Below are 15642 nucleotides of genomic sequence, written 5' to 3'. Positions count from 1 at the left end.
TGACTGTGAGAGTGTTAGGTCTCATTAGTACTGCCCTGCTTGCTGGCCTTGTTCAGGAGTGCTGGGTTTCATCAGCCTACAGGTAACTAATGGAGACCTAGAGGTCAGCAAGTCAGAAAATCATTAATATCCTATTAATAATGTAGCAGGGGATACCATTGTGGCTTCACTGTTTTAGAGGAAGCAGGAGAGAGTGAAGGAAATAGCAGAGGGGGCTGATTCATAAAATTGCTATAATACTTGTAATCGTAATTTTCCTCAGTATTAATTGCCCCCAGTCTCCCCAACATGTTGTTGGGGTAAAAGAATGATCCCTAATATGAAATTAAAAATGAAAACATTCCCATATCAGATACAACAAACAACCCAAAGTAACTAGGTGAACAATTTACATATTTAAAGAGTAAAATGAATGGAAATAGAAGGAGGAATTGAGGCGACATGAGTAAATTATATGACAGTGTTTTATTTCCACATTAAACTAATCTCATAATAGGACTTTTACAAGAAGTCAAAACGTTTCGAGAATAGTCATATTATTTTGAGAATAAAGTAAAAATTACCAGAATGAAGTCATAGCATTATTACTTCTCTCATATTATTGTGATTTTTATTTGAATATTTCTACTTTTTAATGCAAATAATCTCTTTATGTTCATTTATTCTCAAATCACTCATATTATGATGAGTTTGATCTTTCAACTTACATTACAAGTTTATTATTTTATTGTTACATTACATCTTTATTCTCATATTGACACAAATGTATTCTTATATTATTATTAGACTTTAATCTCGTAAAGTTATGACTTAATTGTCAAAACGTCATGAATTTATTCTCATTCAGGATGTATCATAAAATGGTTCTAAAAACATTACATTGCAAAACGGGAAGGTTAATTTGCCATTGGTTCCCTCAAGAATGTAATTTGGGGGGTTTAAATAGGAATTTTAGATTCACGAGTAAAATACATTCAATGATGATAATTACTTCAACAGACTTTCACGTTTTGTTTTAGAACGTAAATTACACAGTCATACCTCAGTCGTGGCTTTTGAAGCTGTAGTGTCTTTTAAAAAATGGCATGTTGCTAACTTGTCGCTAAATAAGGACTACAACAGTTGTCCATTTCATTAAGCACATAGCTCCCATATTCATGGTAGTTGTAGTCCTTAATTAGTGATAGAAAAATTATCTTTTTTTTTTTTTAAACACAGTGGATTAAAAGTTTATGTTTGAGGAATGTCTGTGTGTAATTTATGTTTTAGAACAAAACAATAAAGTTAAGTAATTTCAACCACACTTACAATTCTATAACTGCCATTAGAAAAACACATAGGTAATTCCTGAGGGAACCCACAACTCACAAGTTCTAATTGTCTATTGGGTTTTTGGACTTTGACCAGAACAGCTCCATTCTTCAAATATTAAGATTTTTTATTTATTTGTATTATTAATAATTTTAACCTAGTACCAATTTTTTTTATTTAAAATTATAATGATAATTGTGAGGTTTTTTTTTTTTATAATTTATTTTATTTTTGTATATTATGATGAGCTTGCATTTCCACTTTCTTTTTAACTAATTCACAAGATATAGTCATATTTTAATTGCCTTAAAATGATTCCTTTCAAATCCAATCTTAATTTTAACATTCCTTATCCATCCAACTCTTATTTTACCTTTAATCACAAATACTTAGTATGCTGAATCATTGGTCTGTTTCAACCAGGAGAGGAAATTGAAAGAGTGCAGAAATCCCATGAAGCTCTTGCCTTGTGGTCCTATTAATCTCTCTCTCATTCCTCAGCAATGTACAGCAATGTTCAGTGATATGAGGGAACACACTACTGGACAGTATTTACTCAGACTCATTACTGAATCTCTGCCATTTTCACTTGACATTTTGGACCATTATTACCTGTCTGACATTTTAGGGGCCAGAACAACGTGTCTATGAAGAGCTGATTACACAATGGTCCGCCTGCACGTCTTGTTTACTCATGAGGAGCAACTAATTTAGAGGGAAGCAATTAATATTGTCGACTTTCAGTTCACACAATTAATGCAACACGCAAAGGTCTCAGCTCCATTACACAGGTTGGCTGAGCTAGTCACTCATGCAAAATATGGGATATTAGTTCATGCAGTAGGGGCGGTGGGCACTGTGTCGTGGAATGTGTTGTTGGGTTTATATCAGGGGTGGAGCCAGAAGTTTTTCACAGGGGTGGCCAGGCAGGGGTCAGCGGTCAGTCTGTGGTGGCACAGAAATTTTCGGGCAGCATTTTCGTATCGTCAGATGGGGTGGGGGCGGGTGGAAAGCAAAGGCGCATGGATACAAAAACGGAGGGGAGTGGATACAGCGACACCCGGGACAGAGATGTGTGGCGATCTTGGTGTGCGCACATATTGTCTCCTGTGTGTTGCGGTTGTACAGAGACGTTTCCACCTCTAAAAACTAAATTGTTCCCAAGAAACAAAATGACCAAACCATCAATTATGAGTGGGGTAACAAGGCTGAATTTTCTGGGAGTGAATTCAGTTGTATATTGCAGCTGACACTGCTGTAAATAACTGTGCTCTGTGTACAAAACAACTGAGCAGTCAAAAGAGGAGTGACAACATATTTAACTGCAATGTGCACATGTCCATTAGGTATCAAACAACAAAAACACTTAACATGACGTCTTCAACTATTCTGCATTGAATACAGGTGTATTATCTTTGACTCCAAGTCTTGAAGGGGTAAGGTGAAGGACAGCTGATTGGTGGATTAGAGCAGTAGGCATCAGCCAAGAGATCTCAAGCTCTTTTGTTCCCTGTCCGACTACATTGATTATTCATTATTAAAGCAAATCTATTTTACTGCATTTTTGAAGAAATGCTTTACCCAGGTCTATAAATTGGATGCAGAGCAGGTCATTGGACTACAATAGTTCTCAACAACAAACAAAAATCCCATTCACGAATACATCAACTCCCACACAGAGATTAACGTATTGAATTACTTCAGGGAGAGTCGCAAAACTAGATTCACAACACTCTAGACCAGTGTTTCCCAACCTTATTTCAGTCACGGCACCCTTTGATAATCTACAATTATTCAAAAAAATAATAATTATACTAAAAAAAATCCACATTTTAACAACAATCTTATCTGAATTTCCCAGGGGACTACTTTTTACCTGAATTCTCATTTCTGGCATTAATCAGATGGAATGATTTTTTTTTTTTGTTTTTGTAAAACCTGCATTAAGATCATCCTATTTTTTTATACCTCAGGACAAAACCTAATTTTCTTTCCAGCAAGACATAAAATCATGTGCTGAATTACATTTTAAGTGTTGTTTTTGGCAAATACCTTTAACAGATCCGTACTTTTACAAGTAGTTCAAAAGATTGTTCCCCCAAAAATGAACATTCTGTCATGAGAACTCAACCATATGTTGTTCCAAGCCCATAGAAATGTATTCTAATTAGATATTAGACTGAATGATAGTCCCAGTCGCCATTCACTTTCATTCATATTTTTCCTATACAATGAAAGTGAATAGTGGCTCAGACTAACAGTCCATGAATATAAATGCCAGATGGGTTGGCAAAAACATGAAGGTAAGTGATGACAGAGTTTTCATTTGGGATCAACTATTCCTTTAAAAGTGGAATTAACCCTTTAATAATTCAATGCTCTCCATTCCAAAGTTGACAAAATGCACAGAAAATGTACAGATGAAATCTTGAAACAGGGGACATTGTTGCTAAATCAGTTATTAGAGAAGAGAGTTGTATCATGTGTTTAACAGGATGATGAAGTAGCTTGGAGCATTTCTCTTCACCCTACAGCTGACCAACAGCCTCCAACAGAATTTTAATTTGTTTTGCCATTTCTGACTTTGTTATAAAGGCAGCTGTAATATGAGTGAGCACGATGATGTGACGAGGCAAAAAGATCGCTCAGATGTCACATGCTTACATTCTAGACAGCTCCGTTGATTACAAAAATGAGCGATTGTTTCTCATGTCACTCGCTTGCAGAGAAAGTATAGTGCTTCCTTCAAGTGGCAAATGAGCCAAATGAGTTGCGGAATGCTGCGTGCGAGCGAGAGAGAGATGCAGCAGGAGTTTTGTTATTAATTGTATTACTTTTTACTACTGAGAAATGTATAATATTTTGGATTTTAAGATGCTTTATATGCATTTTTGGATATTTAAAATGTTTGAAGGATTTTTCTCATGGCACCTTGATCTTGCCAGACCCCGGTTGGGAAACGCTGCTCTAGACAAACCATCATTCCAATGAAGTAACACAAATTACATGGTGTGCACCAGTGTTTCTCAACCATGGTCAATGGCATAATTGCATAGAATAATTGCTTATTTTATAAATATATTAGTGTATTATGACATTTGAGAATTAGTATATTCTGACCTCTGATATTTTCACATGAAAAGATATGCAGCAGACTTGACAATATGGTCAAAGAGGTTGTTGAACAAGAAAATGGACAATTAACATGTTTTGCAATACTACTAGACAAATCAACTTCCATTAGTAGTGAATCATTCATCTCTGCATTTATTCCCTACAAAGGCATTAATGAAATCAACAAGCATTATAACAAATCGCTACAGTTTCCTTGTGAAATAAAGGGCACGTTAAAATCAAAAGTGATCATACCTATGCCCTACTCACTCCGAAGGACAGAGCTCTTTATGTGGGCACTCTGAAGGGAGCATGGCATTACTGTATGAATGTATCCTTTGTTAACAGTCTTGCGGAAGGACCCTTAGTGAAAAAAAAACGAACAAAAAATAATTATTACTATCGTTTGGAACAACCCTTAGAGTGGCTCTCACTTTCCACAGTGCCTTTCAAGGGCTAAAAAAAATGCCCTTTGGAAAACTGCCAAACACTAGAGGCACTTAAACAACAAGTTTTATTTCCTCCCATGTATATCACCAGTACAAGGGCAGATTATCAGTTCATAAACACATCTATCACTATCTTATGACATCAAAACACTTTAGCGCATGACTTGTAAGATGATACATTTGAATGTTTGCATTTTCTCAACATCTCAAAAATGGATTGCAGGACTGTTCAGATGGCAAAGAACATTACCAGGTTTCTACTTCCACTGAAAAAATTTATATGACTGCTCAAGTGAAATTTCGGGCAAAAATGTGAGGCAATTTTAATGATTTCATTCATCTCGCATTCTGTGCTTCATATGCACTAATTACGCTTCTCATCTAAAACGCACATTTGCGCGTGTGACTGAAGCCTGCTTTTGTGGCAAGAACCATCAGACAACCACTCGCAAAAGTGATGCACTCTGCTTTATCCTACTGTATCTCTGGAGTGAGCGTACATCAACAGGGCTCCCTTGATATTGCAGTGGAGACACCAAAACAGATGCAACCCATTTTAATTCTAGTGAGAAATTTCTAGTTAAGCACTATGAAGGAAGTCAAACTCTCAAACATTAGACAGCCCCAATATTATAAACAGCACTGATGCCATGTGCCAAATTAAATGTTTTTCAAATTACACAGTGATTTAAACAACCGTGGAAATGAGTCCTGAAGAGCATGCAAGTTGACACGTGTGTCAGAAGCACAAAAAATTAGTTTTTTGCTTTAACAATTGGGTTTTTCATCTCACACTATCGGTTAGCTTTAGGTTTACATTTTAAGGTTTGGAGGTAGGCTTTGTTAACCTCATCAGTTTTTCATAACACATTTGCTTTTTATGACACTATCGGTTAGGTTTAGGTTTGAAGTTTAACTCTATAGAACATTACCCTTCAAAACCTCATCTGTTTGGATGAAAATGTTACTCTTTTAACACCACATAGTGGATATTTCATCTCGGAACAGCCGTGATACGAGCCACATAATATCATTTTACAAAAATGTTGCCGCAGTCACGCTTTTTTCATGAGATCAGGCTCAATGTTAATAAAACCATGTTAATTTCATATAAAGTTTTTGTAAAGAAAAATTACATTTTAGAAAGTCATAAAAATGGTGTCGCGGACTGTAAATACTAGTATAATTAAAATTGTTCAAAATGAATCTACAGTATGTGGATCCCCCAAACACCTACAACTTAATTCAGTTTGAAAAACACTGGTGAAAAATAACGGACCCAAAAGTCTTAAACAGAGACTTAAACAGACTCCTATTCACAGTGCTCATATCAATTTTGGTGATGGCCTTTCTGAATGGGCTGTGATGCAGTGTGCCGCCCACATTTAGTCCTCTATAATGCTTGTACACTGATCCCTGCTCAGCCAAACAGACAGACGGATCCCACTCTCTACCTCTGCTGGACCATTCAAAAAGACCAGTCTCTGACCATGAGTATATGAATGAAAGACTGTTAAAGATAGGAATGAGCTGCCTTTTCACTCTGAGCAAACACAGCAACAGAGAGTAGTGATAATTACATGTACACACACACTCAATCAAACACCAATGCAATATAACAACAATCTGAGGCGCTACGCATAACACATCATCACACCCAGCCACAAACACTAAAAGTGAAGCAACTAAGAGGGAAAGACAGGGAAAACAGTTGGAGGAAAAGGGGCAGAAATCTCACACTCCTTTATGTCTCTCTCTTTTCTCTCGTTGACTCCCGGAGAGCGAGGGAGACATGCCATCCAAAAGTGAGCAAAGAAAACTTTCAAGAAGAAAGCAGCAAGAACTCCGTGTGTGGGAGAGAAAGGAAACACAATGTTATTTATATAATTCTGTTTATCTGTTGTCCCGTCATTTATTCAGAATGCAGTGTTTGGAACACCCCTTAGGATGAGAATGAGAGGAAAGGAAGTAAATGGCTGTGGCACAGCTGCAGAAACTGTTCAGTGTTCAGAGAAAACATGCAATATAGAGACAAATGGTGAGGTCATAACTGATTTTTCTCTGGCCCTTTTTATCCCATCACATTTTATCTAAGATGGAGTGATCCATGATGTAGAAAAATGACTGCAGAACTGATCTAATATGTGTCTGATTTTACCTCACGTCATTGGCCATTACGGATGATAGATAATATCTGCCCAGCTTGTGGTTTTCTATCTGTTAGATAGAACACACTCTCACACTCTCTTTTTTTCTCTCTCTTTCTCAATCTCTCTGCGTAGGTTTAATTTGTGGAGATTAAAGGATGGGTAGCAAGGAGCAGATGAGAGCTGTTTTGTCCTGAGGTATATTTCCCCCCGGCTTACTGTCACCCTGGACCAGATGACGTAAAGCCACTGATCTGCCATAACCAGCTTTATGTGAGCTATGCACTTGCACCATTATCACAAAACCAAATAGAAAAAAAAGTAACAATACAATAATCACACAAAATGAAATCAGAATAAAGACTTCAGTCAGCCAAACAAATCACCAGTGAGAACTGACAGTCCATGAAATCTTCAAGATTGTGTAATTTCAGCTATGGCTGGGCACTATATTGATTTCTCACAATATATTCGGGATTGTTTTGATCAAATTAAGCAACATGTTGTATATCGCTATGGGTTTTATGCTGTGTTTATTTGGCCATTAAGTGTCCTAAAGACACATTATTTTAAGCATCTCTGATTTCAACTTTAGTAGCAAAACACTTTAAGAGTAAATTTATTCATTTCCATGAATCATTTCAAACAGTTTATTTAAAAGGATCAATTCAAAACTCTTCAATGATTTGTTTGTATCATCACTCAACTCCGTGTGGCACTTTTTGTTGTACGTTCATGTGTTTCCCATATGTTTATTTTCAACATCTTCATCAATACATTATAATATAAAATAACATTGCTGCATTTAAATTAAAATGACTAAATAAATAAAATAATAATATAAATAAAATAGAAATAGACATGAAATAGAATAGAAGAACAGGGATTCCTGCAACAGATGGCATGGCCACCCACTGAACATTGAGTCAGTCTGGGATTACATGAAGAAACAGAAGTAATTGAGAGAGCCTAATTATATAGAAGAAATTGAGGTGAATCCTCCAAGATGCTTGTAACATCCTATCTGCCAACAACCAAGAAAAACTGTGTCCAGGTGTACATTGGAGAATTGGTGCTATTTTAAAGGCAAAGGTGGCCACACAAAATATATATTTAGCTTTTTTTTAATGTTTAATGGACTTTGTATGACATTAGGTAATCAATGAAAACTATTTATGGCATAATTTTTGAAGACATCCTCACTATGCAACATTTTTCACAAGCACCTAAAACCTTTGCATAGCATGTATATTTTTAGGATCTATCTAATTTCAACCCACTTTATATCAGGTGTTTTTAACTACTATGTACTTAAGCATTACAATATACATATACAATGCACTTATTATGTAAATACATGTTGTTGCATAGTACACACTTTTAAAGGGTTACACGTTATTTTACAGTGTCCTTGTTACAGTGTAATTACACAAGTAATTAATATTATTACTAATTAACAACATGTACTTACTATAGGTTTAGGATTAGGGTAAGGGTTTGGTTTAGGGTTAGTCACTTGTAATTATGCATATTTGACTGTTACTGTAATATGTGCAACAAAGACAAAATTACATATTACCTTTTAAAGTACCTGCATTTAATTACATCTAGTTACACTGTTAACCTAAACCCTAATCCTAAACATAACCTTACGCAAATCCCTAACCCTAATCTAAACTCGTAACCCTACCCCTAAACCAACCCGTTCCTCAACCTCAGTAGCAGCAAATGTGAATCTTGTGAGAATTTTGTAGAACAACATGTAGTTACATGTAAATACATTGCATTGTATGTATTTTAAAGTCAGTATATAGTAATTAAAGACACCTAATAAAAAGTGGGAACCATAATTTTAACAAATGCATATTTTCCATGCATATATTTTCATTCTATACAAAAGTCAGCTCCTCAATAGTCTGCAGTGTTGTTTATAAATACCCAAAACCCTTTCAAGACACTTCATCATTTCATATAAATATAAACATTAGTATTTGTGGTGTCGACACCCTGACTCTAATGTTCCACCACCAGCCAGTTTCATCTCAGTTGTTTATTATAATGCTGTCTTATGCCTGTAGAACTGCAGCACTGTTGACAGGGTAGTTTCTATCTTTCTTTGATTGTTCTCAAGGGTAACACAAACACAACAAGCAGCGTGGGTGGCTCAAGCACACTTACGATGTTCATAAGAGTGAGGAGGTACTTCTCCACATGTTGCTGCCCGTGAAACTGCACCACGGAGTCATCCACCCCCAGCAAAACCTCGATGTTGTAGGCTCGTTCGGGGGACTGCCTGCGGATTCGTCGGCTCCGGTTAATGCTCCGTTCGACGCCCTGGTACAGGGTCTCAAGGTCCATCAGCCCGCCCAGATTGGCACCTGCAAAGAAATGCATTGGGTGTTAATTTTAGCTTTAGCAATAAAAATTCAGTATATTCATATATTCGTGTAATTCGTAACTTCTAATTTGGGTCCAGCAGAAGAAAGTTATAGAGGTTTGAACCTACATAAGGGTGAATAAATGATGACAATTTGAACTATCCCTTCAAGTAATTACTATGGCAACTGATGTACCGGATATTGACTACACTGTCAAAACAACAGATCACAAGCCACTATGTATGGTGTCATGAGGTCATTTCCTCCTCAGAAGGATAGATGGATCATGGGGGAAGAGAATACACTGAGGAAGATCTATCACTTTGTTTCTATCACCCAATCAGCTGGGGGCATCTTCTATGCTCCAATTATGTAACGTTTCCTAGGCAACCTGCTCATGGGTAAACAAATGCTCAGTGCAGACTAATAATAGCTCACCAGTCACTTTCTTATTGGATGATAATCCAAGAGTAAGAACAATATTCATCGCTTTAACACTGAGAGTCAGAAACACATTATTATATGGCTACAGAGACAAGAAGGAAAGCACAGAATTTCCCAATAAACCCAAAGGAAATGTGTTGGAGTGTATTTTTTTTTTCCATCATTGCTGTTGCTGTTTTTTATTATGAAGAGTTTTGTGGGGTTGTAAACTTCCTCTCACCACCAGGTGTTCTTTATCTTCACAGTGTGTGTCAGCAAATTTTCACACAAAATTAGCAGAGGGCTTCTACAACAATAACAATTAACTTCTTGATTAAAGGATGTTTAGACATTTCTACTAGAAAACAAGACATAAACAGTGATTACCAAAATTATTTTTTTCTCACTGTTTTTCAAACGTATTTCACATTTTTAAACACTGGAAATTTTCTTTGAAAATCATTGTTTAATTAAAAGTTAATCTGTTTGACAGCAATATCTGCTCCAGGCTGATATCCAAGTATAATCTGCTCCAGGCTGAACATGAGCTGAATGCTGGGAAGCCAGAGCCGCCATGCTGCATTAATGGGATAGTTCATCCACAAATGAAAATTCTCATTTCAATCCTTTACTCACCCTCATGCCATCCCATATGTCTGACTTTCTTTCTTATGTTGAGAACAAAAAAGTTTTTAGACTAATTGTTAAGCTCTGTAAGTCTATACAATGCAAGTGAATGGTGTCTAGAACTTTGAAGGTCTAAAAAGCACATAAAGTCAGCATAAAAGTAATCCATATGACTTCAGTGATTCATCCATGTCTTTAGAAGTGATATGATAGTTGTGTGAGAGAAATAAATATTTAAGTCCTTTTTACTATAAATTGTGATAGGTGGTGATAGGTGTGAAGAATGCAAATCACCAAAAACAAAAGAATGTGGAAGTAAAAGTGAAGATTTATAGTAAAAACTTTCAGTAATTTATGTTTAAGCTGCACTGGCTAAAATGGCTGCCATCTTGGAATTATACTGTATAATTTATATATACTTTAACATGTTTACAGTTACTGTCACCATTGTAGAAATGCCCAATTCACATTGAGCCATGAATAATGTGTTCTGTGAGTGATTTTATTATGTTTATATCATTATTATACGTATATACATCAGATGCCACCCTGCTCTCTACATATTGGTATCATCGACCATTGAAAAATCCTTAAGTCGTCCACTAGTTATGACCACACTCCATCTATTACATCAGTCTTTTCCTGTCTCAACGATTCAGTTTCATTGCATGATCCTCCAAAACTTGACCCATCGCCTTGTCTGTCAAATACACCCAACTCTGCTTTGGTCTCATGGGAGAGTATTCACATTCAGGCTGTGGAGTTCTCGCCCTTATCAGGACAAAAAGCTACCTTTTCAAATGTCAAGAGAGCCTATGAGGGAAAGGCAGAGAAGCAAGAAATGTGAGAAGGAGAGAGGGGAAGGGTGGTCAGACTGTAGGACATTTGAAAAGATTGATATCATCTTGGGTTAAAGATTTCCATCAAGGGGATGTACAACCGTCGTGATTCTATATAGCGATGTTAGAGAAAATTCAATTGTCTTTGTAAGATGGGTGTTTTTTTGTGTGTATCTATGAGTGTTTTCTGGTCACAGATGTAATTGTCTCTGTTTGTAGATGTACATTAATCTGTGTGCTGTCTTTGATATCACAGCTCAGGATAGTCACTAGTGAAGGGCTTGGGACTGCATGTTTTCCTGAAGTGCCCTCAGCCAATCAAAGTTCAGCTGAGTGCACATGAGTAAAAATGGCAGATTTCAAATAGCATATTTTCAGGGTCTATGTGCCAGACGAGCAACTGCCATTGAGGAAAATGGGAATGCTAACAGACCGGACTCTTGAGGTATTATTGACCTCCTTGGTCAATCCGACAAACTGCGCAAGCTATGAGATAACACGAGAGTTTGGTGCATCAATACCTGAACACTGACACGTAAAATCAAGCACATAGAATTACACAAAATACACACATATACCCAAACACAAACATTCACTATTCAGTTTCTTGACTATTTACCTCAAATAGGGACAAGAATGTGGCAAATGTGAGTGACCTCTAGATCACTGGCACTGGCTGCACGTGTGACCTATGCAAGTGCCTTTTACGTCTCTCCCTTTCGAAGTCAATGAGCTATAGTTTGAAGCATGAGACTGCTTTGGTGGCTTTTCATGCCTGTTAAGACCAACTATAGCATGATCATATAGCATTCGAGTACAGGCTGATCCACTGAACAAATATGCCACTTTACTGAATAAGCAAGGATTGTTGACCAACTGAAGGAGAGGAGGAGGTATGTCCTTCGTTTACTTCGATAATCTTGTTCAACAAGGATAGAAAGTAGCTGGATGAATTATGAGTAAAAGTGATTGATATTACAACCACATTAAGATGTAATGTATACAAAGATTTTTGTATAGTCATGCACAGCAATTCACAAAATGATAGATATGCTTTGTTGTCATTTGTGGGTAAAATGCTTATGATCCTTAAGCACCCTGCTGAATTCTCTTGATTTATATTCAGTAAATGCTAATTTTAGCAAAGTATTATTAGACTTGTTTCGGTTCTGAACGACTCAGTGCTTTATCAATGGTTTAATGACTCACTAAAAACAAATAAAATATGTAAATGTATTGCCACCTACTGGTTAATGTGTGATTTACAAAAATTGTCACGGAACGAATCAGTGAACAAATCTGTGGGTGTTTTTGTGTGTATCTGCTCAGTGAACTGAAACGTACTGCCAATAAAAAAGATAGTCACAATATTATATGGTTTATTCTTCAAGCGACTTAAGTTATTTTTAAAACTTTATAAAATGTTTATTATATAAAATACAAAATTCTAAATGAACGTTAACTGGCTAGATTAAATTATGTAAAAAAAAAATGGTCTAAAAAAACAGTTTAAAAAACAAAACACCATCTATGCAACTGAGTGGAATACATAAAACTAGCACAATTTACAGTGTCATTAGGGTCTGAGCCCCTTAAGACTGAAATCTTAGAATCACTAGAATCATCTTAGAATATTATCTAAATGTTTTTATGTTAATAAAAAGTGTAATTTTCAGCATTGAGGCATTTCATAATTGAACAGTTAGTACTACAGCTATCTGGTCTTCAAGAACCCTTCAAGTATCAAAAGCTCCCAATAATTTAACCAACCCGATCTCATGAAAATTCGTACATAATTTATGAGTTGGCTATTTCGTATGGTCTGGCATGATGTTGTTCGGATAAACTGTTTTCGGATGTCTAATGCCAAATTAAGTGAGAGTTCCATGCACGAGACGTTACGGACATGCTTATTAATATTATGCCTTTACCAAAACCACCTATCTAAACTTAACCAATCAGTAGAGTGTGTAAACATGATTGGAAGCTGATGTGTGTGACAGAAGCAAGTAATTGTTGTGTATTAGATGGAAACGATGTCCAGCGACATCACTGGCTGTAGTGAAAGTCATTTTCACCATGACTCTCACGACGACGGTGTTGAATTTAACACACACAACAAGGAAAACAAGAATGACTCCTATATATATTGTTTCTAAGGTCGTTTTAAGCTATTCCCTCACTGGCATACGTAAAAACAGTTCGTGAAGGTGTGCATAACAGCACTGCTGCTGAAAAAACATCCTAGGGGAAACGCTATCTAAAACAAAATATGTCAGCAGTAAATTTCACTGTGTGTGTGTGTAGATGAGAGCTCTGTAAATCACTTGAAGTACATCTAGAATATCCTCCCATACGCAACTAAATTAAAATAATATTCTTTAAATAATATGATCTGCGACATGCATAAAATGTAACTAAGGAACCTGTGTGCAAACAGCTTGTGCATTGGCAGTACACTGGTGATGTCAGACATGGTTTTTAATTAGAGTGTGAAAAAGTGTGTACATGCAGCAGATGTACAAGCCAGCCTTTCTGTGTTCTCGAGGAAGGGTATCGCAACCTTAGGGAAATCTGATCCACACACATTTTCTAAAAGCCAGTGCTCGACTAATGCTCTCTCTTTCAGTTTTTTTATTCTTTAATGGTGTGTTGTAAAAGCCAAGATCAAATTAAGCCTTTAGGACTAGGCCATAGAGACCTGGTAATGATATCAGTAACTAAATCATCTCCAACAGTAATAAAGTATGCCTTTTGATTAAGCTCTATATTAATGCCAACAATGCACTAATGTTTACTATGTACAGTAGTAAGTAAACTGAGAGTACTAATGTTACTATTAATAGAAGTGTGATAAATGTCCCCTTCAAGTGGAGTCCAAAACATTGTAATTTTGAGTGGCATTATGTGCATATGATTGATCAAACTAAGTCACGTTTACCAGTGAAAACTCTCAATTCTCAGTTGTGATGTCTAAAGGGGTTTCCCAAGATCAAAATCAATGATTTTGCAAAGTTATTCCAATTTTCAGTGCTGTATTAAGGTGCATTCAGTAATGTTTGCTTATGTACTACTTTTGTTGTTTTTAGCATTAAACAAATCATGTTCTCGCATGAACACTTGTGGCACTTTGAACAAGATCCTTTCATAGCGCTCATTAACGCATAATAGACATCAAGGTTTTGACTGAGACACTACTTACATTTCGGGTTGTTTCTACCCAAAACATATTTTATACTTTCAGAAGACTTGGAATATGACACACGAGCTGCACTGTCAATTTGTTTTTGATGGTTTTAGGTACGTTTTGAAGTTTTAAGTCCCAAACATACTCTATGCGAGTACGTGAACGCAGACGCACCTTGCTATGTGAGCTCGATTATATGCGTTGTTGCATTGTGAAGTGTGTTAGTGATGCATTCTCAGAATTGCCACAAGGGGTGCTAGGCAGCAATCTGAGTTGAATCTTTTTTTTTAATATATACAACTTTTTGTCCCCAGTCCCTCCGTGTCTCTCCCCACTCTTCAACTATCGACTCATCTACCACATCTAGTCTTCATCTGAAAATGTAGTCAGCTGACTTGCTGCCTAATCAGATACAGGCTTAACTGACAGCTGTTTTGAGTGAATGGAACTCTTAAGGAACCGGTCAACGAACAGATTGGAAAGCACCTATTTTTTACACTGCCTCCGTATACAACCTCCAAATGCAGAATTTTTTCCTGATTTCGGATGCTCCACCGGTTTCATGGTCATGCTTAAAAAAAACTTATGCGCTCTTGTGGTCTGAGGTTTGTAACAGCCAGAGCAATGCAAGAGTGCACATAATGTATGTACAACGGGACCACGTGTTGGCCATGCGTTGGCCAAGCTCTCGCGTCTGCATGAAGTATGTTTCGGCCTTTAAAGTTAGTCAGCGAACAGGACATCCTTCAAAATTCCTAAATTTAAGTAATTATTACAAGATTTTATTTTTTGTTGAACAAATTTTATTCCGAAAGTTTGGTTCAAAATAAAATGGGTACAATGGAATCTGAGTAATTGACCAAGGTTTTGCTAAACAGTCGGCTTTGATTTATAGAAAATATGGTGTTTCGTTTTCCCTATAGCAATTGTTTTGACTGGCCTCAAAGTCAGACATGTACAAGCTACAGCACAGCACCATGGGAGAAATGCTCCACTCGGCTATATCAAGACATCCAGCAATTCACACATTTAACTCGAGATGTCTACACAAGGGATAGATTTCATAAGTGTGCCATAAGAGCACCTCTTATGAAATACAAGAAAGGAAGATGATTTTAAGCATTTTGTCACTGCCAGATCTTATAGATAAACAGAAGAATCCACCCG

The 15642-nt window shown here is 36.5% G+C and overlaps 1 protein-coding gene across 2 annotated transcripts in view; it reads right to left on the bottom strand.

Annotated features, from left to right (window-relative positions):
• The window catches only part of LOC127660198 (A disintegrin and metalloproteinase with thrombospondin motifs 2-like), a 257731-nt gene that overhangs the window by 83632 nt on the left and 158457 nt on the right, over positions 1 to 15642 (bottom strand). For both annotated transcript variants that reach the window (XM_052150320.1, XM_052150321.1), the window contains exon 4: positions 9200 to 9399. In XM_052150320.1, the coding sequence (XP_052006280.1) occupies positions 9200 to 9399 (200 nt within the window). The remainder of the gene's footprint in view (positions 1 to 9199; positions 9400 to 15642) is intronic.

Source organism: Xyrauchen texanus, chromosome 19, assembly GCF_025860055.1.
Source record: "Xyrauchen texanus isolate HMW12.3.18 chromosome 19, RBS_HiC_50CHRs, whole genome shotgun sequence".
NCBI lineage: Eukaryota > Metazoa > Chordata > Actinopteri > Cypriniformes > Catostomidae > Xyrauchen > Xyrauchen texanus.
Note: the sequence above shows the minus strand (reverse complement) of the source record. Positions and strands in the feature narration are given on the sequence as shown.